This window comes from Thermomyces dupontii, assembly GCF_041956625.1.
Source record: "Thermomyces dupontii strain NRRL 2155 unplaced genomic scaffold VTN31scaffold_6, whole genome shotgun sequence".
Lineage (NCBI taxonomy): Eukaryota > Fungi > Ascomycota > Eurotiomycetes > Eurotiales > Trichocomaceae > Thermomyces > Thermomyces dupontii.
The window spans coordinates 221,287-247,261 of record NW_027192312.1 but is presented as its reverse complement, the minus strand read 5'-3'; the positions used below and the strand labels follow the sequence as shown (position 1 = coordinate 247,261).

At 53.8% G+C, this 25,975-nt stretch overlaps 13 protein-coding genes and 1 non-coding gene across 14 annotated transcripts; 6 read left to right on the top strand and 8 right to left on the bottom strand.

Moving 5' to 3' along the window:
* Positions 1-45: 45 nt before the first annotated feature.
* Positions 46-684, bottom strand: VTN31DRAFT_5940 (mitochondrial 54S ribosomal protein bL28m; the record flags this gene model as incomplete). The annotated part of the gene is made up of 1 exon (XM_069406495.1): positions 46-684. The coding sequence occupies one exon, from the start codon at positions 682-684 to the stop codon at positions 46-48; it is 639 nt and encodes a 212-aa protein (XP_069259022.1).
* Positions 685-1,004: 320 nt separating this feature from the next.
* Positions 1,005-2,550, top strand: VTN31DRAFT_5939 (uncharacterized protein; the record flags this gene model as incomplete). Its single annotated transcript, XM_069406493.1, has 4 exons — positions 1,005-1,151; positions 1,209-1,428; positions 1,486-2,033; positions 2,086-2,550. 4 exons carry the CDS (start codon positions 1,005-1,007, stop codon positions 2,548-2,550), a joined length of 1,380 nt encoding a protein of 459 aa, XP_069259021.1.
* Positions 2,551-3,771: 1,221 nt separating this feature from the next.
* Positions 3,772-4,640, top strand: VTN31DRAFT_5938 (uncharacterized protein; the record flags this gene model as incomplete). The annotated part of the gene is made up of 3 exons (XM_069406492.1): positions 3,772-3,951; positions 4,068-4,486; positions 4,553-4,640. 3 exons carry the CDS (start codon positions 3,772-3,774, stop codon positions 4,638-4,640), a joined length of 687 nt encoding a protein of 228 aa, XP_069259020.1.
* Positions 4,641-4,862: 222 nt separating this feature from the next.
* VTN31DRAFT_5937 (uncharacterized protein) lies at positions 4,863-5,831 on the bottom strand (the record flags this gene model as incomplete). The annotated part of the gene is made up of 1 exon (XM_069406491.1): positions 4,863-5,831. One exon carries the CDS (start codon positions 5,829-5,831, stop codon positions 4,863-4,865), a length of 969 nt encoding a protein of 322 aa, XP_069259019.1.
* Positions 5,832-5,969: 138 nt separating this feature from the next.
* Positions 5,970-6,040, bottom strand: VTN31DRAFT_t63. Its single transcript has one exon. It is a non-coding gene; the product is annotated as a tRNA-Gly (tRNA).
* Positions 6,041-6,373: 333 nt separating this feature from the next.
* VTN31DRAFT_5936 (uncharacterized protein) lies at positions 6,374-7,157 on the bottom strand (the record flags this gene model as incomplete). The annotated part of the gene is made up of 2 exons (XM_069406490.1): positions 6,374-6,411; positions 6,464-7,157. 2 exons carry the CDS (start codon positions 7,155-7,157, stop codon positions 6,374-6,376), a joined length of 732 nt encoding a protein of 243 aa, XP_069259018.1.
* A 597-nt stretch (positions 7,158-7,754) lies between these two features.
* Positions 7,755-10,110, top strand: VTN31DRAFT_5935 (uncharacterized protein; the record flags this gene model as incomplete). The annotated part of the gene is made up of 8 exons (XM_069406489.1): positions 7,755-7,838; positions 7,887-8,006; positions 8,062-8,142; positions 8,199-8,352; positions 8,401-8,513; positions 8,563-8,894; positions 8,951-9,361; positions 9,420-10,110. 8 exons carry the CDS (start codon positions 7,755-7,757, stop codon positions 10,108-10,110), a joined length of 1,986 nt encoding a protein of 661 aa, XP_069259017.1.
* A 114-nt stretch (positions 10,111-10,224) lies between these two features.
* VTN31DRAFT_5934 (uncharacterized protein) lies at positions 10,225-11,414 on the bottom strand (the record flags this gene model as incomplete). Its single annotated transcript, XM_069406488.1, has 4 exons — positions 10,225-10,430; positions 10,496-10,883; positions 10,964-11,189; positions 11,254-11,414. 4 exons carry the CDS (start codon positions 11,412-11,414, stop codon positions 10,225-10,227), a joined length of 981 nt encoding a protein of 326 aa, XP_069259016.1.
* A 551-nt stretch (positions 11,415-11,965) lies between these two features.
* Positions 11,966-12,589, top strand: VTN31DRAFT_5933 (uncharacterized protein; the record flags this gene model as incomplete). The annotated part of the gene is made up of 1 exon (XM_069406487.1): positions 11,966-12,589. One exon carries the CDS (start codon positions 11,966-11,968, stop codon positions 12,587-12,589), a length of 624 nt encoding a protein of 207 aa, XP_069259015.1.
* Positions 12,590-12,723: 134 nt separating this feature from the next.
* Positions 12,724-13,398, bottom strand: VTN31DRAFT_5932 (uncharacterized protein; the record flags this gene model as incomplete). Its single annotated transcript, XM_069406486.1, has 1 exon — positions 12,724-13,398. The coding sequence occupies one exon, from the start codon at positions 13,396-13,398 to the stop codon at positions 12,724-12,726; it is 675 nt and encodes a 224-aa protein (XP_069259014.1).
* Positions 13,399-15,022: 1,624 nt separating this feature from the next.
* On the top strand, positions 15,023-15,589 carry VTN31DRAFT_5931 (uncharacterized protein; the record flags this gene model as incomplete). The annotated part of the gene is made up of 1 exon (XM_069406485.1): positions 15,023-15,589. The coding sequence occupies one exon, from the start codon at positions 15,023-15,025 to the stop codon at positions 15,587-15,589; it is 567 nt and encodes a 188-aa protein (XP_069259013.1).
* A 226-nt stretch (positions 15,590-15,815) lies between these two features.
* Positions 15,816-18,567, bottom strand: VTN31DRAFT_5930 (uncharacterized protein; the record flags this gene model as incomplete). The annotated part of the gene is made up of 3 exons (XM_069406484.1): positions 15,816-15,881; positions 15,935-16,876; positions 16,927-18,567. 3 exons carry the CDS (start codon positions 18,565-18,567, stop codon positions 15,816-15,818), a joined length of 2,649 nt encoding a protein of 882 aa, XP_069259012.1.
* A 2,285-nt stretch (positions 18,568-20,852) lies between these two features.
* Positions 20,853-21,935, bottom strand: VTN31DRAFT_5929 (uncharacterized protein; the record flags this gene model as incomplete). Its single annotated transcript, XM_069406482.1, has 1 exon — positions 20,853-21,935. The coding sequence occupies one exon, from the start codon at positions 21,933-21,935 to the stop codon at positions 20,853-20,855; it is 1,083 nt and encodes a 360-aa protein (XP_069259011.1).
* A 1,240-nt stretch (positions 21,936-23,175) lies between these two features.
* On the top strand, positions 23,176-24,405 carry VTN31DRAFT_5928 (uncharacterized protein; the record flags this gene model as incomplete). The annotated part of the gene is made up of 4 exons (XM_069406481.1): positions 23,176-23,184; positions 23,242-23,346; positions 23,397-23,979; positions 24,032-24,405. 4 exons carry the CDS (start codon positions 23,176-23,178, stop codon positions 24,403-24,405), a joined length of 1,071 nt encoding a protein of 356 aa, XP_069259010.1.
* Between the last annotated feature and the right edge of the window lie 1,570 nt (positions 24,406-25,975).

The window sequence follows — 25,975 nt, the reverse complement described above, 5'->3', positions numbered from 1 at the left end:
GATCTAGTTATAATACAAAATCCCTGCCATCAGTCCCAACCTTTATCATGTCGACTTCACCTCTTGCTGATTCGTCGGGACAGTCTGCGATGGTGTCGACGAAGCCGCAGCCTTCTCCGCTTCCGCCTTCTTCTTCTGCTCCAACCACTCCTCAAACGTCGGCGGGTCTGGTAGCCCAAGTTCTGCCCTCTCCTTCTTGAACCGTTCCTGGATCGCCGGCGACTGCATCACCCGATACCGCAGCTCCCAACCGAACATGCCCAACTCCTTGATCCGGGACGGGCTATCACCCAGCAGGTAATTGTCGAGACCGCCGCACTTTTCAATCGTCCGCAGCGCCTTCTTCGTGACTTTGATGTAGAGATCCTCATTCAGCGCGTCACTATGCAGCTTCTTCCACCGAACATTGGGGCGCCATGCTCGTCGTGTCTTGCCGTGGTTCCGTCCCTTGGAGATCTTGTTGCCGAATTGAATTTCGGCGCCACCGTAGAGGCCAAAGTCGGCTTGTTTGTATGTTCGTCGCGGTCCGTAAGGGTATGGAGGGATGTGCTCGGGAAGCTTCTTGGTCCGGTACACTGCAGACGTTGTCGAGAAACTTCGGGCCGGTGTGGTCAGGGAGAGCCCCCGGAATGCCGCGGTAAGGGAGTTCGCGGCATTGAGGGCCGCACGAGCGGGATTGGTCATTTTCCCGGTCGTGGATTCGCCGATTTAGTCGACAGGTGGGATTAGATGATGGTTTGGCTCTGCGATGGATGGATGGTCTGGGGAGATGAATTTGACGGAGCTTGACCGCCTTGGACTTACGCTTTCTGATTGGTCCATTGAACACTTACATTTATTCCTCCAAAGGCACAATTCGCGATGAGGTCGTGAAGCCCTCTTTTCTTATCGTTTGCACGCCTTGTTCGAAGATACAGTTCGCTATTTAGTGGATTTTTGCGCTTTGCCAGCATCTCTGATTTGTCTTTGAGCTGCACGGCTTCAACGGAAGCCGCTCTCCCACCATGGTTCAGATCAGCGAGGTCAATAAGGCCAATTCGCGCGACCACCGAACGGCCACACACACACATATCAAAGGACTGGGGTTACGTCCAGATGGAACGGCGGAGCCTTCGGCCGACGGCTTTGTCGGTCAGACTGCAGCTCGCGAGGTTCGCAGATTTCTTGATTAGAATTCAGCTCGATTCCCGTTACTGACCTTGGCACAGGCATGTGGTGTGGTCGTGGATCTAATCAAGGCAAAGAAAATGGCCGGACGAGCAGTCCTCCTGGCCGGTGGCCCGGGAACCGGCAAGACCGCTCTAGCTCTGGCGGTGTCACAGGAGCTGGGGACCAAGGTGCCGTTCTGCCCGATTGTCGGTAGCGAGGTATACTCTGCGGAGGTTAAGAAAACGGAAGCGCTGATGGAGAACTTCCGGAGAGCAATTGGTTAGTCCAGTCACCGAGGAGGGTAGGGTTCGAATTGTACTGAGTGTCATTCGTTAGGCTTGCGAGTCCGCGAAACCAAGGACGTCTACGAAGGAGAAGTCACGGAGCTCACCCCGGAAGAAGCAGAGAACCCGCTCGGAGGATACGGGAAGACCATCAGCCACCTCATAATCGGACTCAAGTCGTACCGCGGAACGAAAAAGCTGCGTCTAGACCCGAGCATCTACGAGGCGATTCAGAAGGAGCGGGTGACGGTGGGCGATGTCATCTATATTGAGGCGAACACGGGGGCAGTCAAACGTGTAGGGCGCTCGGATGCCTACGCGACAGAGTTTGATCTCGAGGCGGAGGAGTACGTGCCGGTACCTAAGGGAGAAGTACACAAGAAGAAGGAAATTGTGCAGGACGTCACCCTGCATGACCTCGACATGGCCAACGCACGGCCGCAGGGCGGACAGGACGTGATGAGCATGATGGGCCAGCTGATGAAGCCGAAGAAGACGGAAATCACGGACAAACTGCGCCAGGAGGTGGACAAGGTTGTCAGCCGGTACATTGACCAGGGAGTCGCCGAGCTGGTTCCCGGAGTTCTGTTTATTGATGAGGTTTGTTGTTCCCTTCCAAGACTTTCTAACTGATCATACTGACCCGATACAGGTACACATGCTCGACATCGAATGCTTCACATACCTAAACCGCGCCCTCGAATCGCCCATCTCCCCCATTGTCATCCTGGCCTCGAACCGGGGCAACACCGTCGTCCGCGGCACGGGGGACATCGTCGCCGCGCATGGTATTCCGCCGGACCTGCTCGCCCGCTTGCTCATCATCCCGACGCACCCGTACACGCCCGAGGAGATCAAGACCATCATCCGCCTACGCGCCCGCACTGAGGGGCTCAACATCACCGATGCCGCGCTCGACAGGGTCGCGGAGCACGGCGCCAAGGTCAGCTTGCGCTATGCTCTGCAGTTGCTCACCCCGGCGAGCATCTTGGCTCGCGTCAACGGCCGGCCGGGGGCGATCGACGTTCCGGATGTTACTGAGTGCGAGGAGTTGTTCATCGATGCGAAACGCAGCGCGGAGTTGGCGGGTCAGGAGGGTGCTAATTTTGTGTCATGAGTTTCCGCTTACATGTACTAATGATGTCGGTCTTGCCTTGTTTTGATGGGTTGGTCGGTTGGTTTTACTGTACTGTATGCTAGATGAATTAAGATTCCTGGGTCCAGTCATCGATAGTACCTCGAAACGGCACAAGGATAAGCAATTCAGTTCGAGTATGTACATGAATTGATGATGGCGTTCGCTGGTGATATTGAGTGCTGAGGACTTAGCCCCGCGGATGGACCGCGTCTTATCGTCTCGTGGACGTCTCCGCAGGTGTCCATGTATGGGAGCCGGGGCGTCAAGGAGAATAGCGACTCTGAAGTAGGATAAGTGTTTAGAACGAGCATCAGCCCAACCTCATGCAGGAGGTACCGACGCACGATCCGCATGCTAGTTGTGTGGAAGCCTTGTAAGAATTTCCTCAGCTGTGCCAGGTCCTGCTTCTTCTCAAACTCTTCAAGTTCTTTCGCTATGCTGTTTCTGTTTCTTTTCCCACTCCAACTTTCGCTGGTGCTCGTGCTCGAATTGCTCCCTCCTCCATTGAGGTGCCTACTCGTACTTTTTCCACTAACAAGAGTTCATTGACTCGTTGCGAACTGTTTCCCAATCGGTGACACTGGTACCAAAAAACCTTCGTGATCTCTGAAGGCTCTCCAAAGTTTCCCGCGCCTAACGAACGCAGACTCATTCTTCTTACCCTTGTATGACGGGTGTTGTGCGCAGGATCTCTCCAAGCCGAGCTCTGTTCTTGATCCTTGCATCATGATACGGAGAGTGGTCCTCATAACTATGAAGTAGAACCGCTCAGTAGCCCCTGCTGTTGCCATGCCTTCCTTCGCATGGTAACAGACGTTCGATTCGTTTTGTAAAGCAATCTTCGGCCTAACAGTGAAAGCCCAGTATTTGTAGTTAAGTACCTCGAGATCCAAGTCCAACGAGCCGGCGACGGACAGGTCATTATCTCCCGCCAGACCGAGACGCAAGGCTGAGGATAAGACGAAAATGAATACAGTACACAACTATCGCGCTTTCCTTATTCATCGACGGATCACGTGAATATGAATATTCTCAATCACGTGCAAGTCAGTCATCATTGGCCGCTGGCTTGGTGCCCCAGCCCCAGCCCTTATCGAATTGAAGCCGGTGTACTCGTCCTGAAATTACGTATTCACTCATTCCTTGTTTACTTGCTATGTTCTGAATTCTTGTTTACTTTTAACGAGTACGAACGACGCGATGACGAATCCGCTCGACACCGACGCTGGCTCGGAACTCTTCAGCAGCTATGAGGCGGAACTAAAGCTGGTCCAGGCAGACCTGGACCAGAAGCTGGACCAGATCGCAGAGAGCACGGGAGAGCAACGGAAAGCTGCGATCCGCCAGGCGGAGCGGGCGTTAGAGGAGGCGACCGAACTGGTTGGTTTGCCTGCGCCATTCCTTTTCCATGTTCCATACTATCCGGGGACATGTCATGATAACGAGTTCGGGACATTGATTAATTTGCGCACATGGTTGTTTTCGAATGAAAACAGTTAGATCAAATGCGGATGGAAAAGCAAAACATCCCGTCGGCCGCACGATCCAAAGTCAACGCCCGATTCCGCAACTACCAGACCGACATCGACGCTCTGAAGCGACGGCTCAAGTCCCTTGCCGATGACCGGCGTGCGCTGTTCGGCAACCGGTACACAGATGACCCTGACGATCATTCATACGATGCACACCTCGAGCAGCGACAGCAGCTGCTCTCGGGCACGGAGCGCCTCGAGCGCAGCTCCGCCCGCCTGCAGGAAAGTCAGCGCATCGCGCTCGAGACCGAGGATATTGGCCGCAGCACGCTGGCGGATCTCCAGCAGCAGCGGGAGACGATCGAGCATACGCGCATGAATCTTCATCAGAGCGAAGGTTATGTGGATACGAGTATCAAGACCCTGCGGGGAATGGCTCGTAGGTATTGTGCCCCTTGGCTTCGGTCAGTTTTGTGGCGTCACTCACTGATTGTTTTTCGGTCATATAGGATGGCTACGAATCGCATAATCACGATTGCAATCATCACGGTTTTGATTTTGTTGATTTTTGCTGTGATCTACAGCAAATTCCGGTGAGCGTTGGGATTGGATTGGGTACGCTGGCGTTCTGTCCTTGTCCCTTGAGTCTATACTGCACGTTTTCCTGCTTGGCCATTCATAATGTCACTCGTCTTTCGTCTGTATGTACAGTAATGAATGCCGAAACACTCGAGCATATGGGTATCGAACAAACCTAGTGCACAAGGACCCAACAACCCATGCAGTCTATCCATTGGCATAACCAGATTTAAATCCCTGCTAGTTTAGTATCCTCACCGCGCCAAAGCCAACATTGACAGCGACGCCCACGAAAACAGCCAGCCCTTTGCGCCAACTCCACACGTTCTCCTCCCGCCGCAGCCACATGGCACATCCCACGGGCCAGAAGAAGCCCATGACCGCGCCCCAGAGCATATCGTCCAGCGCGCTGCTGGAGCTTGCGCTGCTGTCATCCTCACCGGAGAACGGTCCTCCCGCTCTTCCTCCTCCTTCAAGACCACCGAGAGTTGCCCCTCCGGCGCCGCTCCCTTCATCCATCCACCGATCCTCTAGTTCGCGCAGCTCCGCACCAGACGGCATCGTATCTGGTGTCCGCGACAGAGACAGCAGCGCGAGGAACTGAGATCGCAGGGCAGAAACCTCCGCAGGCGTGAAACCCGCGGACAGCAACCGGTCAAACCCACGGGGGGCAGGGAGGACGCTATTCTCATTTTCTGTCTGCGCGCCGCCAGAGACGCCCGTCGCCGTTGTCTGTGACTGTCGTGCTCGTCTCGTCGTGGATATCGCTGCTTCCGCGGCGAGATCGCTGGAAGAAAGGGAAATGTCGCCGATAGAGCAGTGTACGTATACATGCGGTGGGTTGGGCACCGGCGCTTTGCCCTTGCCTTTCCCTTTCCCTCCCTCCTCATCGGCCACAGATGTCGATGATGACTCCGGTCCCGGGACTCTCAGTGCCTGCGTCAACGACGTAGCATCTTCGAGTCCCCGGCCAGAGCAGATCAATCGAATTCGGCGGTTTGCTAGTTCCTTCGGCAGCCGCGCGCGGATCATCTGTTTGAGACCCGCGGCTGTTGTCGTGTTTGCGGAGGGAATCTCCAGCTGCATATCTGGAATGGACGCGGAGAAGCGGACGGTAACAAGGACATCGGGCGGAGAGGATGATGGTGATGGGGAATCTAGCTCATCATCTGGGGGTTGGATTGAATACTGGGGGGTTGCCGTGTCCATGTCGTTTGTTCGTTCGTTACGTGGTAGCCATGGTGGTGGGCTTGTTGAATGGTTCAGTTGAGATTGTTGATCCTCGTAAACTCAAAGCGTCAAGAGACTCAAGACACCTGGAGAGCAGGGTGAAGGGAAAAAAAAAAATGCATGATCCGCGAATCGAACGCGGGCCTCATCGATGGCAACGATGAATTCTACCACTAGACCAATCATGCTTTTCTATATGCCCTCCGAGCAATGTGATTCGCTCGTGGACAAAGACTGTTTGCCATCAAACTGCCTTATGTCGGCCATGTACGGAGTATACGCACAACGGAGTAACAATCAGTTAGAAATGGAGTGAGCGGAAAGAATTGTGACTCAAAGCCCTTGATGATATCGTTTCTCTACTATTTTTCTATGACAGGCAAGATCACTGACCTATCTAAGACATGACATGACAAACAACCATGTCCGCGAGATTTCGCTGCACAGCCTGACCGAAACCCAGAACGCCCCTAACGCCTTTTATGCACCGATCACAATAGTATTTACCCGTAGTCATACAATTAAACCATGAAAGATTCACCACAGCCGCATTGTTCCTCTAGAAGCTCGTCAGAGCTTGCCCTAAAACTATCACCGGAGAGGTCACTTACTGATATTAGGATTGCGGAAGACAAAGCGCTGACTGAGCTTGTCCTCGTGCCAGTCCATCTCACTTCCGATGATGCTGAACAGGGCCTTGCTGTCAATCACCACCTTGACGCCGTCCTGTTCGACAACCTCGTCGAACTTGCCCGGCTTGTCGACGTATTCCAAGTGGTATGAGAGCCCGGAGCAGCCACGGTTCTTCACGCCGATGCGGATCAATTTGGGTTCGGGCTGCGATAGCAATGTTCGCATTTGCTCAACAGCTGCCGGTGTCAAGGTCAAAGCCGCCTTTCTGGGTCGCAGGCGAGACCGCCGGGACTTCTGCTGAGTTTCCGGCGCCGACGCCGTGTCCGTGGTCGAGAACTGTGTTGGTGCGGACTTCTGCGCTTCTCCTTCTCGGAGACTGGCGGGAGATGACTGTCCGGTTTCGTTCAGGCTCTGAGCAGCGTCGCGGTCCTTGTTGAACGGGGGATCCGCCGCGATCGAGGTGTCCGGCACCCCGATGTTTCGAGGAACAGGAAAGTTATCGGGAAGTGCATGTGGTCGAAATGCGGTCGCAGTTTGCATATCACGCCGTGACGAGCTGTAGGTTGCTCCATATGAAGAGAATGAGCGCACTATCCGGGCTGGTTTGACAGCATGCTGCAACGTAGCCACGCATGATGTCACCGGTAGCCGGACTATCCGCATGGGCGTCATGGTGTGGGAGAGAGGAATACAGACAGAACAGAGATGTGAGATGTTACGCAGCAGGTAACAGCCGGTGAAACGCGCGTTGATATGAACATCCGATCAACAACAGAGGCATATGGAGAGGTTGAATGAATGAACTGAGGTCGGGCGGTCTTCTTCCGCGGGAAGAGCTTCTGCCGAGAGCTGACTAATTCCTCTTTAACTAACCAATCAGCGGGCAGGTGTTTCTATGCATGCTCTGCGAGTGGTGGCAGGAAAAAGCACCTGATGTAAAGCCGAAGCCCGCGAATTCTCCGTGATCATGTCATTCTGCGGATAAATTAGGCTAGCTTGATCTTAGCTGTTCCTCCTCAAGGATCGTCGTGGTTTGGCGATGGGCTCGCGACGGCCCAGGAAAAGTATTAGGCCAACTGGCCGAATGGGCAAAAGTCAAAAAGAGGAACTGTGGCGTAGCACGGGATGATGTGGCTAGTGATATGTGGCTAGTTACATGTGGCTTTACTGTGGCTGACGCGTCCTCCGATAAGATAGGCCTACCAACAGGGTAAAGCGTCAACATCGTCGACCATGGCCGAAGCATAACGGCGCAGCGTCGGCGAGACCATGGAGCAGTCCCCTCTGACGCAGCAACGCAGACCGGAGACCTTTCAGCCCAAGATTGTCCAGCTGTACGAGAACCTGTTTCGAGTACGTCCGCCCATCGGCGCATAGACAATTTTTCTAACTGCCAGCTAGGACCCCGATGTAGAACCGACAGAAGGCTTCTGGAGAGAGTTCTTCCTGCTGTCGCCCGAAAAGACGCAACTGCACCGCATTCTCGATGCGATTGAGCCGGATGATCTGCTGACCCTGCAGGTGCGCGAACACCGTAGCGCCGAGCATCCGAAACGGTGTTGACCGTGGTTTCTAGGCCCAGACGCAACAGCTGTTCGCTCGCGCAATACGAGAGGCGGCGTTGGAGGATGCGCCCAAGAATCGATATGCGCTCGAAGTACGCCGGCAGCTCCAATTATCGGTTGCTACTGTCACCACTGACGGAGGTTGCAGACTCTCACTATTTTCCTCGGCAGCATTTTGGTGAAAAAGTATACCAATCCAAGTTCGGACATCATTACCATTCTAGCTGGCCTGGACGAGGCCGATCAAGTGCTTGCCGATTTTGTTGCGACTCTGGACAGGATCATCCGAAATGCAACGAGCTGTATGTTTCCCCTCTGACTTTTGTTGATTTCGCGGCTTACATCGACAGTCGACCTCCGGCGACAAGCCATCAAAACGGCCATCGCCGTTGTTAGCGGTGCGTACAAGACTGGATTGATCTCGTACTTTACGCATCGCGATCTGTTCCCGTCTCTCATGAAGGTGGGCTTGATGCTGCCGCGAGATCTACAGGCATCACTAACATGCATAGTTTGTACATGATTTGGATACCCCTTTGCACGTGCTTGAGCCTTTTGTTCTCCTTGGTCTGTTGGCCAATTACAACAAGTTTGAGTTTCAGAATCCATATCAACAGCGCCTCAATGACTTTGTCAACGAGGCAACCATTCAAAAGATAGTCCAAGGGATCGGCCTCGCCTGTGCCGGGCTCCGAAACGGCTACGTTGCAGTTCAGGATGACCTCCCTGAGGGCTGGACTTTGAGTAACACGCTTATCTTTTTCGGATTGCGGGCTCTAACTCCCCGCAAAGACCGTCCGACGACGCCGTCAGCAGAAGAGGCGAGAGAGGCGTTCGCAGCCTTGTCCGTCACACCCTTGATCCCCATTGAAGTCAGGAGATACTGACGCTCTGGAACAGGCCTTCACCGGAAGCAGCGATCTTGCTTGCCACGTACGACTTTGCCAACGCGAACAAACTGTTTGCATACAACCTCGTCACGCATATGCCGGAGAAGCGCACGGAGGAGTCGTCGTTTGCGAGCTTCCTCTCGCTGACTTCGTATCTGCTACAACACGCGTATCGCTCAGCGCGTGTCGGCCAGTACGGGGAGTTGGCGCTGTTTACGCTGCGCATTATAGTCGAGGACCCGGTGCTGTGCAAGCGAATATGCAGCGACGACACCAAGCGCGCAGTGCGGCTCTGTCGCCAGCGGCAGCCATACCTCCCAGTTGTCCAGGGCGACCGCGTTCTGGCGACCGTCATATTTGACATCATGATCGATACCATTTCGCACAACCTTCGGAAACGACTCGATGCAAATCTTTACTGGTATGCTGGCTTCTCTCTGTATCAACGGTATGTCAGCGGTAATGACTGACTCGAACAGCCATACCATTGCCATCCTCCTTCGACTCTTCACATATCTCTCCTCGAACAAGACACGATTAACATACCATTGGTCTGAGCTCTGGCGCACGCTCCTGTCGCTCATGCGGTTCCTCACCACCTACGTATCAGACCTTACCACGAACCCACAGGTGCACGTCCTGGCGGTATCACTCACAAATTTACTCGCCGTGGCGTTGTCCTCGGGCGACACCTTCCTCCCAGACCCGGCCTCCTACGACGATCTCTTCTACAAGATCGTCGAAACGGGGCCCATCATTGCGCGCTTTCAATCCGCATACAACCTCACTCCTTACCCGGACTCTTCCTCCACCACCAAACACTCTCCAACCAGCACTCCCCACCCGACTGCACCGACAAATTACGCCGCCATCGACATCCCTCTCACCGTGTCACGGCACTTCCACTCGCTGCTTTTTCAACCGGATTCATCGGGCGCGTCGCGTCCGCAATCACCGGGCGGAGAGCCCGCCCCGATCCCCGCGTCGAGAAAAAAGAACCTCAGTCCGCGCGAGGTGCATCAGATCATCAAGCAAGGGTATGATACGCTGAGTATCCAGCCGCGCGATGATCTGCGCGCGTGGGATAAGTGGCGAGAAGCGGACTGGAAGTTGGTGCTGAAGAGGATGGCGAGGTACGCTTGTGAGGATGCGAGGAGGCTTGTTGTGTAGTAGCTCGGCATATTATCTCGAGTTGAATAGATAACTTTGAACTACAGTATCTCCATTTGCATAATTGACACTTCCCGTGATACCGTTCACTTGGCAACAAGGATGACAGAAAGACTAAACCAGCCGGGCTGAAGCCGTACCAGTCACCGGCACCCCCGTCACCTTCTCCAGATAGTCACCACTGGCACTGACGTAATTGTCCGAAAAGTACTCGTCGGCATGCCTGCTGAGCCATAGTGTGAATTTCGAGAGTTCCTCGCGCAGACGGTTGATGGATTGTTGATCCATGTTTGTCTGTGCGATGAGCTCGGGAAGTGTTGCTTCAATCCGTTAGCAAGAATAATAGAACGCCCATGATGCAAGGGTAGAAAAGGTGCCTCTTTACCGAATAATCTCGTCAAATGATGCGCTCCGTAGACATCCAGCGGCCCCTTGTAGGACGAGTTGCGGCCGCCGCTTTCCCACTTCTGGCGTAGCGTGCGATACTGCTCTCGCTCGAAGCGGTACAGCAGCAGTTTGTCGAGCGTCTTGTCGAAATACTCCTTGAGGCCCATGATCACCTCGTCGAGCACATCGCGGTCCGCAGAGTTGGGCCCCCGCTTGGCGCGCTCCTCTTCAGCGTAGGCGTCGAGGATCTGGTTGACCGAGTGCGTCGCCGGCAGGGAGACCACCTGCTGGTTCTTGGTGATGTTTTCCCAGTCGTCGACAAGGAGGGCCTTGAGGTTGTCGGGGAGGGTGATGCGGATGGAGGGCCGCTGATAGAAGTGCTCCTCCTGGGAAAAAGAAAAAAAAAAAGAAAAGATTAGGTCATCCTACCATTGGTGGTGAAAAAAGTGGTTTGAGTTCAAAGTACCTTTTCGATGTCATTATCTCGTCCACGCTTCGATCCCCGCGCGGGCACAGATGACTGTCTCTCTTCGCTGCCGCGCCCAGAGTCCGAGCCCCCCTTCCGCTTGGACGACTTTTGCCCAGACCGCTGCCGCAGCGCTGCCTCAGCATCTCGCCGCAGCGTCGCTGCTAGTTCCCGATTTTCCTCGGTGAACTTGCGTAGGCGATCCGGAGGCACCCAGTCGTCCCAGCTGCAACATTTCGTATCAAGTCAGCTATCAATGTATCATGTTGAAGATTAAAGGAGGGACTTACGTGTTCTTCCATCCCTTGTAATGGACTAGGTATTCGTAGGGGCTCTTCCGGTCCTCAGGATCCGAGTGCCGAATGTCAAGGATCTTAGCCTCGTAGAGGATATCATGGTGGAAGCAGAGGACTCTTTCGTCTTTTTGATAAGTCGGGCCGACAGGGGCCATGTTGTTGGCGATGGATCTGGATCCTCGCCCGCGGCGTCGAGAGGATTCCACCGTGGTTGTCGTTTTTTTGAGTTGTTGATCGAAACTTCAGTGATCAAAAAGCTCTCTCAAGACGCCAGCTGATATCAGTTCTCTGAAGAACTGGCTACTTGGCAGATCGCCAACTGAGAACTAGCCCTGGAGGCGAGGTTAGTACCAGCACCGTCAAAGAGGTTAACTCCCGAGCGTAGACTTTTGAAGACAGCAATGCACAGCGTGTCTATCACTGATATTTTTTGGTCTCAAACGAGACTTGCAATGTGATCGCAGGAACCAACCCCAGATCACGCCAACCAGGTGAATGGAATCAAACAGGGGTGAAAAGGAGTTCCCTAGATTTCGCTCTTGATATTTGAATAGTATTCCACCGAGGCGGAGAACAGAAGAACTCAGTTAACTCCCTAATTATCTTCATCCTTACGTTGATTTCACCTCTACCTATTTCTATTTTTCCTTCCTCTACGTCCATTCAAAGGAATAAAAAAAATCAATCATCATCAAATTGAACAGTCATGGATCGCTCCACGCCCTCCGAGCTCTCCATTTTAAGCAACTTTCTCCTCTCGCCTGCAGCGCTCCCCACGGTCATTTCTTTGCAGAAATTCACCGAGCTCTTCCCCAAGCGCCTGCAGTCGCACCCCCAGATCCGGGTCCTCTACCGCGAACTGCAGGAGCTGCGGTCGCAGGACATGGACCGCGTCTCGGAAAACATCCTGCATGAAGTCCGGCGCGGTGAGCGGCAGAAAGCGGAGCTGCGCAACGCGCTGCAGATGCGTGGCGTGGACGGGCTGGATGCGCATGACCACCGCGAAATGGATCTGGATTTGCAACTATTTGGGTCCTCCTCTGCGGGCGCCGGCGCGACAAGCCGTCCGGTGGAGTGCTATGCGTTTACTGATCTGGTGGAGGAGATGGAACGCGCATGCGTCGCGCTGGAACGGGAGATTGCCGCGGCAGAAAACGACGCAGAGAAGACGCTGGAGGATATGAAGAAGATTGTCGGCGAGTTGAGTGATCTCCGCTATGGAAAGCTCAACAAGCCTGGCGTAACTCCGGAGGAGTACGTAGCGGAGACGATCCGCGGCTTGAAGCGGCTGGAAGAAGTCTGCGACGAGACGACTTCTCGTCCAGCGTAACGACGCTACTCCAATCTCCAACACTTCTACGGGAAACGAGAACATGAATGAATTCGGAAATCATACCGGTACTCTTGATTTGCCTCATGACATCGCATCAGCTCGACTTTCCGCGAACGAGCTGAAAAAACTATCTACCGATCGAGCTTCCGAAGGAGATCGTTTCCAACAAAGAAGTACATGTCCTCATCAGTTTCAACCGCCATCTCCTCCGGGTTCAACTTCGGCAGTCCCACGGCGTCAAATTCAAAAGGCAACTTATGTGCTCGCTGCTTCCAAGTCATTGTGCCATTGCCCGGCAAGCGTGGCAGTGGCAAAAACCGATTGTACCCCGAGCGACTGCGCAAGTTTCCCTCATGCCTGCGCTCCGACGCATCCGGCCAGGGCGCCAGCGGCCTGGCTGGCGTCGTCTCCTCGCCAGGTCTCCAGATGGACTCCAATGCAAGTACGGGGCTCCGAAAGTCGTTGAACTGTTTGCCGCCGAACGCTGGCATCACTCTGGTCTTGCTCTCGCCTTGCGCTGTGGCCGTCTTCACTTCGATGTGCCGCCGTTCCTCTGCAATCTTGTCATCCAGTCGGCGCACCCGGTGGTCGACCCAGGCGTCCAGCGTCCGCGGCACGAACGGCGACTGCGGTGCCACGAAGGGAATGTTGGCTTGGACCCTGAAGAACTTGTCGCGCTCCTTTGCTTCGTCCGAGAGCCAGGTGTGCGAGGCTGTATGAGACATAGGTGCTCGGCCGCTGCTAGGGTTAGCCTGTGCCGGGCGTGGACCACTGGGATGCTGCCAACCATTCCAAGATGGATTCATCTGGCTTCTTCCCTGTGGATTGCTGTGGAAGTTAGCCTGTGCGGGGCCTGGTCTGCCGGGATACTGCCAACCATTCCAATATGGATTCATTTGATTTCTTCCCTCCGGACCGCTCTGGAGGTTAGCATGTGCCGGGCCTGGCCCGTAGGGATAATGCCAGCCTTGCTCCCAAGATGGATTCGTCTGATTGCTTCCCGTCGGGCCGCTGTGGAAGTTAGTCTGTGCCGGGCCTGGCCCGTAGGGATAATGCCAGCCTTGCTCCCAAGATGGATTCGTCTGATTGCTTCCCGTCGGGCCGCTGTGGAAGTTAGTCTGTGCCGGGCCTGGCCCGTAGGGATAATGCCAGCCTTGCTCCCAAGATGGATTCGTCTGATTGCTTCCCGTCGGGCCGCTGTGGAAGTTAGTCTGTGCCGGGCCTGGCCCGTAGGGATAATGCCAGCCTTGCTCCCAAGATGGATTCGTCTGATTGCTTCCCGTCGGGCCGCTGTGGAAGTTAGTCTGTGCCGGGCCTGGCCCGTAGGGATAATGCCAGCCTTGCTCCCAAGATGGATTCGTCTGATTGCTTCCCGTCGGGCCGCTGTGGAAGTTAGTCTGTGCCGGGCCTGGCCCGTAGGGATAATGCCAGCCTTGCTCCCAAGATGGATTCGTCTGATTGCTTCCCGTCGGGCCGCTGTGGAAGTTAGTCTGTGCCGGGCCTGGGCCACAGGCATATCGCCAACCTGTCTCCCAAGATGGATTCATTTGACTTCCTCCCACTGGACCGCTGCTGAAGTCAGTCTGTGCCGGGGCTGGCCCGTAGGGATGCTGCCAACCTTGCTGCCAAGATGAATTCATCAGACTCCTTCCCTCTGGATCGCTGTGGAAGTTAGCCTGTGCCGGCCCTGGCCCAGAGGGATACTGCCGACCTTTTGCCCAAGGTGGACTCATCTGACTCCTTCCCTCTCAAACTTGAAGAAACCCAAGGTCAGCTGTTTGTGGATCTGAGAAAGCCGTTTGCACAATTTCCAAAGCTTGCTTGGATGGTCTCTGAGAGAGAGGGGGATAGACTGGAGATGTAGCCAGATGATTGTGTTGTCACCGTGGATTATGTGCACAGCTACCATCATGTGTCCAGATATATACGAATTAATCAGTAAGAGCCTATCTGCTGCCATTGGAGAAATCTCCCGTTGTTGGTCGATTCCAGTGTGATGTGAGAGTGAATAACGTGCATTTTTGTCGAAGGCCGCCGCCTAGTTGTGATGAAAAAGTGAAGGCAGCCTTGTCATTGTTGCCTCAGTAGCCAATGACTACAAGCCTGCAAGCTTCTTCTTTGATCTGAAAGTCACATACGGAGTATTCATTGTTTGGGCCATGATCATTGACATGGCCATTGTTGTCGACTCAAAAGATGCACGCGGTGGTACGGAGTACGAGTTGGATACTCGTACTTGATGACTGATAAGATAAACCGATAAGATAAGACCAGGAACGACACATTCACTAACCAGTTTAACTAGTTAACCTAAGTACGGAGTACAGTACGGGACGGAGTACTCTACCTTGGTTACCTACTTCGTCTGGCCCTGTCGCATCCCGCAGATACATACCGTCATTTTGCTTGACTGCAGTGAGCATCACCACCATGCCGTCAATTCCCCTCCACCCTCCGAACCCAGCAAACCCACCAAATCTCCTCTCCTCCTCTAACGACAGTGGGACTTCCACGAGCACCCGTCCCAGCAACCCCTTCCCACCACTGCTACAAACCCCATCTGGTCTTGCAATCCTCGAAATCCAAGGAACGATCAACATCAGCGACAATCTTGTCGAGACCGCAGCCATTGATGAGCAGGAAGACAATAACAACAACAATGATGCTGCGAACGAAGAGGGCCAATCAGCATCGCCGTCCATAGAAACCGAACTCGGAACTCTCGTCTTCCCAAACTATTACCGCGATGGCGAGAATGAAGGAACAGAGTGGATGAAGAAGGTCTATTTGTATGTTGGTTGTTTTCAGAGGTTAACGGGGGAAGTAAAGAAGTTGCCGAAGCCGGTTGCCGTGATAAGGCGGCGGCCGCGGCGATCTGAGGACGGTGATGACGATGGTGGAGGGGAAGAGTTGGAGGTTGTTGAGGTGGTCAAGTATAAGATTCTCTTTGCGTCGAGGCCGGAGCCGGTGGGTGTTGGGGAGTTGGGGGCTTCATAGTCATCTTACCCGGGGATTGTTTGCTTGCTTCAAGGTCTGAGTGTTAACGTTGAATGATCATTAGTATGGCTACAGATGCTATGTGTTTATCGAACATGACGCCAACATCTAACGATACACCATGGAACTAGACCAATGACAAAGTCTACTGCTCATGAAGATACATGATATGGACAAAGAGTAACACATTGGGAGAATGTTAAGTTGATTGAGCGGACGAAGACAATCACCCGTCCAGGGCGCGACGCAGATCCGCCCATTTCTGTTTCAAGGACTCGTGGTTTTCGCTCAGCTGGGTTTGTCAGTAAAAATCCTAGACTGGACCGCAAGGGAAAAAGAACTCGCCTCTGCCCACTTCATTTTCGTGGCGACCAGATCGCGCTCCATCTCCGCGAGCTGCTCCTCCATAGAGCGGTTCTCATTCTGCACCTCGATATTACGCTGCATGATGCGCTCCATTTCGGTGCGGAGCCTCTCCTCGACTTCGGCGGGTTGCTTGTCGACCACGCTTTTGAGCTCTTCCACTGAGCCTAGCAGGCTCTCGTTCTTGTCGTGCAGCTCCTCGTTCTCGACCTTGAGTCGCACCAGCTCCGACGCCAGCTGCACGTGTTCCTTGTCGGTCCGCTCCGCCTGCTCCTCGAGCTGGCGGATCCGTGCCGCCTGCGCCGCCACCGTTTGTCGTAGCGATTCCAACTCTGCTTCCCGCTCTTTCTCTGCCCGAACTTTTTCTGACCACTCCGCCGTGTAAGTCTCAATCATGTCCGCCGTCAGCGGAACCGCGATCGCGTCCTGCACCATCACGTCCGCCCGGTACACCTCCCGGTCCTGGTTCCCGGACGACCCAAAGAACCCAGACTCCAGGATCGAGCTCGGCGACGGCTGCCGGTCGATATACACGTCAAACAGCCGCTCCTTGAGGAAATGCGACAGCGAGCTCATATCCTTCATCTCCAGTAATGTCTCCGCGTTGCGCCGCATAATGGCAATCCCAAACCGCAGTATTGTGCTCTCCAGGCCTTCCTCGAAAATGAAATCGTATATCCGCAGGACGAGTTGCAGCGGAAACCGGTACGCGAACAGGGTTAAGAACCATTGCGTCGCGTATAGCTGCGGGCTCACTCCGCGACGCCGCAGGTGGCAGTACAGCGCCGGCTCGAGATCCTCGAGTAGCCGCTCAAATTGGTACAAGTGTAGGTGCAAGCCGGGCATGTCCGGAAGAAACATCTCACGCAGCCCGTACTTGAACATCAGCTTGACCAGCAGTGTGAACGCTTCGCATTCATCCATCTGTGGATTATCAGCTTCATTCCCGTTCACCTTGATTGTAGGGTACTCACGTTGAAAAGTAGAGGCATCGCAATGAAATTAATTCCCTGCGCGTAGCCAACTGCCTCGTCATACAGCGCATACGCCTTGCACAATCCAAAGAGAGCCTCTTGGTTGCCCTGTGAGATAAAGTACCTCGAGTAGCTCGTTCGAAATCCCAAGTCTCTTCGTATTGTCTTCTCCAGCTTCCGGATCGCCTCTGCATCGTACTTGGTTTTCTTTTGCCCATCCTGGGAGACGGACGGCGACGGCGATGGCGCATGGCTCGACTGCGCCCCCACAACTGAGCTCTCCGAACGGATCGACGACCGCGACGATGCCAGCGATCCCTTCTCGGAAACTAGCCCCGCGTGTCCGTTGATGCTCGCAGAGCGCTCTCTTTCCTTGTCCGTTCCTCGCGCCACCAGATTCTTGTACTCCTCCTCGAGGTCCGGGTCTCTGCTGTCGGCGAGAACTTGCCAAATCACACCTCGGATCGTTTGGGGGATGCCTTTGCGGATCGCCGCACTTATCTCTGCTGAATTTGTACCTTTCAAGGCCTCCGGGCCATGGTTGACAATCTGCGCCCATAGATCCCAGTCCACAGGCGCGGACGCGTCCGCTGCCGACGCGGCGATCCCCGACACCGTGCCGGGGGGCAGGTTCGGATTCACGGTCGGCGCGTTCGCCGTCGCCGGTCTCGACTGATCCTCGGAGCCGGCCGCACTACTGCTGCCCGGTGGCGCCGGTCCAGCGGACGCAGTCCCTGACACGACGCTTGCTCGATCGCCCTCGCCGCTTTCTTCCCGCATCCGCAGCATTTTGAATTGGTCCTTGAGACTGTTGCGAGCCGGCCGCCGCGAACTGGTACTCACGGCATCACCGTCCTCGTCATTCTCGGGCAGCCGGCCCAGCATCTCCGGAACGCTACTCAATGACGCAATGGAAGTCGCGGTGTTGCGCCGGCTCTCGCTGGGTAGAGAGGATGGCGGAGACTTGACCTCCTTGGAACTCGACCGGGACAGCCACGAGAAAGGACTCGTGAGTTTGCGGCCGGACGGCGCCGCGGCGGCAGACGAGGATGAAGTTGTTGGTGTCGGGGGCTTGGAATTCGAATTCGACCCGCTTGACGACCACGGCAGGCTCGACATGATGGTCGACTGCAAGCTCCTGCGTGACTGCGGCTCTGAGGGCGAACCTACAGCAGGGGAGTCGCTGGTCGTCGTGGAGGTGGTGTTGGTTGTCGTGGTCGTCTCCGGGCCGGGGCTGGCCGTGGCCGACCCGGCATCGTTATTGCTCCCGGTCAGATTCACGTCATCCAACGAGGAGCTTGTGGAGAGGCGATGCGCGGTCAGCAGCGGAGATTTTTGTTGCGTCTGGCGTTTTGGCGTCTCTTGTGTCTCCGGTGCTTCGTTCCGGTCCTCTGCGTCTGCACTGGCTGACTCGTCCGCCTTGATCGGCGATGCTGGTGAATCCTCTGCACGCGGAGTAGTCACGGACGACGAGCCGTTCGACAGGCGGTGATCGGTTAGAGAACGCGTCGAGGAACTCTGCGGTAATGATGGGCTAGACAGGCCGTTTTCCTGTTCATGTTCCTGCGCGGTGTCCTCGACTGAGTCTGGCGACGCGGCGAGCGGTTCCGCCTCAGCCTTGGGCTCCGGACTGGCAGTCATTGTGGCCAGAATGCAAAGGCAAGGGTGCTGGCTTGCAGAAACAGCGTTCCCTTGCTTGATCGTCGGGTGATCGTCACTCCTGGTTTGGTTGGGAACAGGTCATGGGACAGTATATACAGCAATTCCACCCCAGGCTGGAATTTCAGCCAGGAATTCAGCCAGGGGGACGGGCCCGGCCGCCAGGAGACAGTCCAATGCCGTGGAACCAATAGAGCACGCCAATCGCAGCGACACTTGTAGCAGAACGGGGAATACAGCACTGGATCCGGGGTGGTTTGGGGCCAAAACGAAGGCCGTTTGGGGGTTCGCGCCCGGGGGTTTATTGACTACCAGAAATGGCAGTTCAACCAGTTCAACCGGCGGTAAAATCCACCACCTTCCAACGCGGTTTTTTTTAGCAACACTTCAACGCTTCTTCCAATTCCTTCTGTGCAGCAGGCTTTTAAAGTTATGTCATCCTTCAGAAACGCGTCGACTAGCTAAAGTACTCTCGAATATCCGGCTGCAGTGCATCGAGATCGAGATACCCACGTCTATGCACGTAAAGTACTACCTAGGACCGGTAATCCGCCATGTACGATGCCCCCGTCAAGTGGCTGGGGACGGCAGCTCGTTCTCCACTGGAGACAGATGCACATAGTAGCTATCAAGCAGGCCTCAACAAAGCAGGGTGCCGAGGGGACGCGGATGCACGCGTGTTATGGCGCAAGTGCTCCTTTGCTATAGTATTCGATCGTCCTATCCTTGGGAAGACTGGCATCGGATCCGAGATGATGCTGCCCGTAGGAGGGTTCTTGAGATTGGGAACGTTCAGCAGGGCTTGAAACTGTGTAGAGGGCAACGTGCCAGTCAGTTCTGTTGGGGTGAAAATGCTTGACGAGCGCCGGGGGAGCGTCTATCGCCACCAGGGAACCATTGCTATCCGTGCTGAGTTTCACAGTGTTCGAGAGAGGCATCCCGTGTTCCAGGTTTGCGAAGTGAGAATTATCGCCTGTACCTACTCGTCTTTTACCAATGGAACCACATACACTGTCAGCAGATAGTTGTTGCCCCAGGGGACAGAGGGAGGTAAGGCACACCTGAGTTACAGTATCTACTGGCTATCAGGACATCTCCCAGAAGGAGATGGCCGAGATTCTCGGAATCATTTCCAATTTGCTCAACAATGCGAACAAAAATCTCTGATGCTAAAGTCAGGGCATGTGTACGGAGTATAAGGAGCAAAAGCAGGCCTTCAAGTGATAAAGTTGGGCGCAGTTCGAGAAGTTCAAACTCATCAACCTTCAATCTTTTGCGGGAATCTCATTCTACGCGCGTGTTTTCAGGAATAGGTAGTACCTTGATTCCACTCACTGAAGTTCTGACATGCGAGGAGCCGTACAAGTACGTGTCACAACTACTACATAGTAGTACTATTTGTCTTGCCGGTGCTCGCAGGGGGTTTCACTACTACTGTACTGATTTCTCTTTTGGCGACTATAACAACTACCTACATCAGTTCCCCTATTGAACCCCGAGTCGATGCATTCAATATTTGACACCAGCAACAGGATCCTACTGATTAATCTGATGTGTTTCCTAGTCAGTGCCTCTATTCTTTCCAGGCAGCCCTTTCTCCGCTGTGCCTGGTGTTTATCCGGTTGCTCAGTCAAAGATCAGATACCGACTTCACGAGCTCGTAAGCTAGACATGGCGTTACTACGTAGTCGACCCCTTGGGATAGGATGAACGTACAAATAGAATGGAAGGGGAGGCCTATTCCCCATTGCCAAGGTCATCAATTGCCTGGTCAAAGGCTTCAATTATGGGCTCATAGAGAACCTTCGGATCATTCGGCGTCCCCGTGGAAAATTCATGACCATTCAATGGAAACAGAATGCGACGGAGCCTCTGGCATAAGGGTTTCAGACGCCCCAGCTCGGGGGGGGGGGGGGAATTCGTCGGTAAGGAGCTGAAATCTCCTCGGGCTCTCAACAAGGCCACCCTTTGCGACGGCAATATCTTCAGAAGTCCCGGTGTACCAGCTTGTGAGACGACTGCGCAAAGGTTGGCCTTGCGGTTTGCCGACAAACTCCCACCCATGACGGGCACATTGCCAGAGTAACACGTAGAAGAATGATTCCAGATCGTGCCGGTACAGTATGATCGTCGTTCAGTAGCACCTCGATAGCCATGAACTCCACGGTGTCAGTACGGCGCCGAGCGCCGCTTCGCCCTTTGCCGAGCTCTTTTGCAAGATCCATGTCAATGAGCATTCCCGAATAACCGGCTCTTGCACGATCTTGTTATGATGATGTTGTTCTCCGAGATGTCCCGGTGAAGAATCTTGCCCTCAAGGTAAAGAGACCGATGTGCTTTGATCGCATCGCGCAGTGCCCCCAACAGTTCCAGGGGCGATTCGTATTTATAGATCGGCCGGCCAGTAGGAGATACAACCAGACAGCGAAGAATGCGATTATCGTACGGACCCTCACGGGGAACAAACAGACTAGTGTTCCTTGTGTTTCTTGCACTTTGAATGTGACCTCGTTTTGAGCGCTCGCGCAATCACTTTCAAACCGAGGTCGCTTAGACTCAGGGTATTCAGAAGTTGACTTGCGCTTGCCCGAACGCACGGATGCATTTACAGCGCTGGTCGAACTGGGGGTTTTGGACGAAACAGCAGGGCATAGCGGATGAACGGACTGCGACGGCGATACGTTGGGCGTGCATCGAAAAGTGTAAGGTTCCTTGAACGTCATCACTGACCGCATCTCACTAATACTGGTGATGTCGCAATGTCCTACCAGTCTGGCAAGGCCTTTAACTCCTTTCTCGTTTGCTAGCTGAAAAAGACGCGGCTCAGACTCCCGCCGGTCTGACGTCCACGAAAACTTGGTCACGTAGTCCCAGTTCCCGGAGTCTGCCATTCTGGAGAGAAAGCAGGAGGTTCCCCGGCTAACGATCGCCCGTTGGCGGATCAGAGGCTTCGGCTCCAACTGGATCCGCACATTCTTCTCCACTTGTACAAAATAACCGTCCCCGTCACGCTCGATGAACGTGTCTAGCCCAAGCTGCTCCTCATCCATCATGATATACCCAGCAATCACCTGTATGAAACGCTCTGGCTGCTGGTGAATATTGAATGGATCAGGGTCATAGCAGCCTGAGCGATCAAAAACCCAAGTCGTCATCCAAGACCCGCAAATTGTAAAGGCGTGGAGGTAGCGTCGTGTCGGCTGCGAGACACAAACCTCTCGCGCGTATACAGCGAGCTGTACCAGCGGTTCTTTCACGCCATGATTGGAGGCCTTGAGCTCGCCGATCACCTCAATGTCCCTCCAGTCGTGCTCATCGTCAGAGGTATCCTCGTTCTTTTGCTTGACCATAACATAAATCTGCCGTCGTGCCTCACCACCAACAAGCTCTCGCGGGAGGTTGATGGTGTAGTAACGTCGCTGTTCTTCTGAGAGAAAGTCATTTTGCAGCTTGGACAGCCAGTCAAGCACTTCCTGTTGCGAAGGGTGATTACCAAGACCATCCCATCTGCCTCCAGAATGAAGGTACCTCGTTCATTGGTATACTTTCTGCGCGCGATCCGTCCAGTCTTTATTCTCGAAATATTTCTCGTGAAATCCTCGCACATTCCGATACGTGCAATGTTGGATTTCCTGAAAAACCCGGAGTTCAACCTGGTTACGAGTCTGCCCGCTGCCTTGCAACGACCCAGAGTTGGTCCCAAACGGCGTGCTGGCCCTCACATTGCGATCAACCGGTGGTAGTGGAGTCGCTCGAGAGATTTTAACAATGAGATCGAAGATAGCACGCCAGATCTCGACGTCAGCAGCCTTTTGGATGATGAGTTTCAAAAGGGGTCGGTAGTGGGCGAAGTGGGTGGACGTCGCTACTTCGGAGACCTTGGTAGACACAGAAAAGTTCAGCAAGTAGATCTCTACCGCTGGTCCTTGAGCGGAGTTTCAATGCAGCTTCTGTTTCGCAGAAAGCAAGTATAGTTTCGATAGCAGGCTTCCAAATCACTTGGGCTCGTCATCAACGCCTTCAGAACTGTATGAACTGTCCACGCCCCGAAGAGGTTCTATGGGAGTATCAAGAGCGTTGCCCAAGGGATGGTCTCTGATGACCCTGAGCTCTTCTTCTGACAGCGAAGGCATCGAAACATGTGAAGGCAGGATGTTCGATGAAGTCGGATCAAAAGACTCATTCCTGAGAATGTGAGGACAAGATCATCAAGATGTGAAGTTGGGCGTCAACATGGACATGAATCCACGCGCAGAGACCTTCCACTGAAGTCATGCCCTGCAACGAAGTGAGTGAAAGGGGCCGAAGGCTGTGCGAGGACCGACCCAACAGCTGCAGAGTTTCTACTGGGACGTGAGTTTCGGATGATTCTAGTCAAACAAAACAATAGCTCAACTAGTTACTCGTAAGGTACCTAAAGGTACCTGGTAGAGTACCTTAGGTAGGTCGTAAACTCCGTACCGTACCTAGGTAAGTTACCTACTCCGTACTCGTACGTAGCACGGAAAAACTGCTCCGAATCTCCGACAACTTATCAATCACGGTTTCCCTCCAACCCTCAGACATCATGGACTCAACCGCTTCGACACCATGGCCAGCGTACGTTTGCAATGCAATGGCTTGTGTCTCGGGAAGATGCTAATCCTAGCCTCGTAGCATGGAGTGCCTCGCGTTGCCCAGAGTAGGACCGCTGAAGAAGTTGAGAGAGACCGTCGGCGGATCGAAGAGTATCGCAACCTCGAACAATCTGTCCGGGAGAAGGCGGGTTCACTCGCTCTGCGCACTTGGTTGCTTCATCTGACCTCGGGCAGGTCTCCCAGGGCCAGTACACGGCCGAAACCTTGCAGTTGATTACCGAGCTGCTAACCCGAAACCCCGAGTATTACACGATATGGAACTATCGACGGCTGGTGCGGCAGCAGGACCTGGCGCAGACGAAGTCGGAGGCATCGGACGAGATCGTCGCGGACAAAACTGCGGCGATTATCAAGTATGAGCTGGAGTTTTTGGTTCCACTGCTACGACAGCATCCCAAATGCTACTGGATCTGGAACTACCGCATGTGGCTCCTCGATCAAGCCCGAGAGCTGCTTCCCCGATCGCTCCTGGTCCCCTTCTGGCAGACAGAGCTGGCGCTTGTCGGCAAGATGCTCAATGCTGATCGTCGGAATTTCCATGGCTGGGGCTATCGCCGTTTCGTGGTGAGCACCTTGGAAGAATTGATGCCCGAGGAACGGTCGAGCTTGACGCAGTCGGAACTAGAGTACTCGACCAAAATGATCCGGGCCGATTTCTCAAACTATTCAGCCTGGCATAACCGGGCAAAGCTGCTACAAAAGTATCTCGATGAGAAATCGGCCTCGGACGAGGAGCGGAAAAAGGTCTTGGATGAAGGTAGGGCTCGTCGCGGCATTGGAGGGGTTCGCATTGATTGCTGTGCATATAGAACTCGAATTTGCCCGCCGCGCTCTCATCGACCCATATGACCAGTCCATCTTCTTCCACCACCAGGACCTGATGTGCACGTTTGATCCCACCTTGGCGTCGCAGACCCTTGCGCCAAATCTGTCCGATTCCGAGCGTCTACAATACATCAGGGAGGAGAAATCCGTGCTTCTCGAGACGCTCGATGGCGCCGAGGACTCGAAATGGCTGTACCAAGCATTGATCGAGTGTGAGTTGCTGGCGGCTAAGATTCAGGGAACTCTGGCTGCGGATGCCAAAGCCGAGGTACTCCAATGGCTGGCAGAATTGATGAAGCTGGACCCGTTGCGAAGAGGGCGTTGGTTGGATTTGCGGGAGTCTCTCGAAAAAATGTGATAGTGAATTTGATCCCAGAAAATGAAGGGCTGTGCACACTTCAGCTTCAGCTCCCGAATCAATTGTGCTTCTTCCTATATCACTTGCAGCATGGCATAAGTATCTACAGTGTTCCCGTTTCGGCACTGCTTTTCTTGATCCTTTCCAATACGAGAACACCGGATGCAATGTATTACGTTGTGCTCCTTACGGAATACCAGCAAGACGTGGTCGAACCTGGAGCTGGCTCTCCGTCTGAAGAAGGACGTCATCAAAGCTTTGATCTTGCATACCCCTGCCATTTTGGGGAACAAGTTCTCTTATCCGCGGTCACCAAAAGCAACAGCAGCTACATCTGAGGGAGCTGGTGTCTTCGTCGCAGATGTTCCTCCCGACGGATTAGTCGTCTCTTAGAGACGACTAATCTTCCAGCAGGAGCCTTGCAAGTCGGGATTCGGGTGAGGAATTCTCGGCGCCGTCCTCTTCATCCATGCACCGCGAGGAAACGGATTCGCTGGGCCTGTCGGAGGAGTCGCTATCATCGAGTTCCCTCGAACCCAGTGTCGTGGAATCTGATTCGTAATTCCACCAATCCCACGAGGTTTGTCTTTGCTGACTTTATCGCGCGTGGAATCATCTTCTAGAATGATTCTTCCAACTATGCAACACCAGCAGTCCAGGTCGGATATCTGGCCGATGGGCAGGTGAGTGACCAGGCACCACACGGAGTCAAATCAACGATATGAAAACGGGCCGAGTATCATCACCGTCCAGTTCTCATTGAGCATCAAGCTGACAATCCTGTAACAGCCAGAGGAACACCATCCGCAATTCGGGACGTAAGATCCTGCACTGCGGCAGCGTTGGTCATTCGACACATAGCGCCTGATGCACCATCTGATCTTTGTGCCACAACGTCAACCACTCCATTGTGAGCCGTGCCCACTGCTGTCCTCCCCTTCATTCTTTCCTTGACGGAATGAACACCATTGATGCAACTGAACATAGACCTGGCGTGGAAGGCATCTGGTTATGCATTACAAGAGCTTTGTCTTATACTTTTTCACTTTTTACAGTGTGTTTCCGTGAGCTCTTTTTCCTTTCATTCTTGTTCTTATCTTTCTGGTTTTGGTTGTATGGAAGGGATCTAGACGCGGTGTTGCAAGTGTTGGTTGGTTAAGTTGGCTTTTGGCAAGGGAGATTGATATCTGGATAACTGAGTGTATACAGAGGCGAGATTGATTGACATAGATTATAACCTGTACTCATAGGTAGCTACAGTAAGTAATGAATATTTTGCAGCTGTTCGATCGGTCCTCGCCTTCGGACCCTTCACTCACTTTGTTTGAAGACACTCATGGTCTGAGCTTGTTGAGGTAAGTAAAATTCACGTGATGAGAGTTAACTAAGCTAAGTAGTTACGAATAGTTAGTCAGCAACACGCTCAGTATAATTTACCTAATAAGGTAGGTAACCCTAATTTGACATCACGTGCTTAACTCTGGGCATCATCTTTCCCCAATTCCCTCGAGACCCTTCATGGACATCAATGTCCTACACGTACGTTTCTTATGCAGACACATGTTTAGCA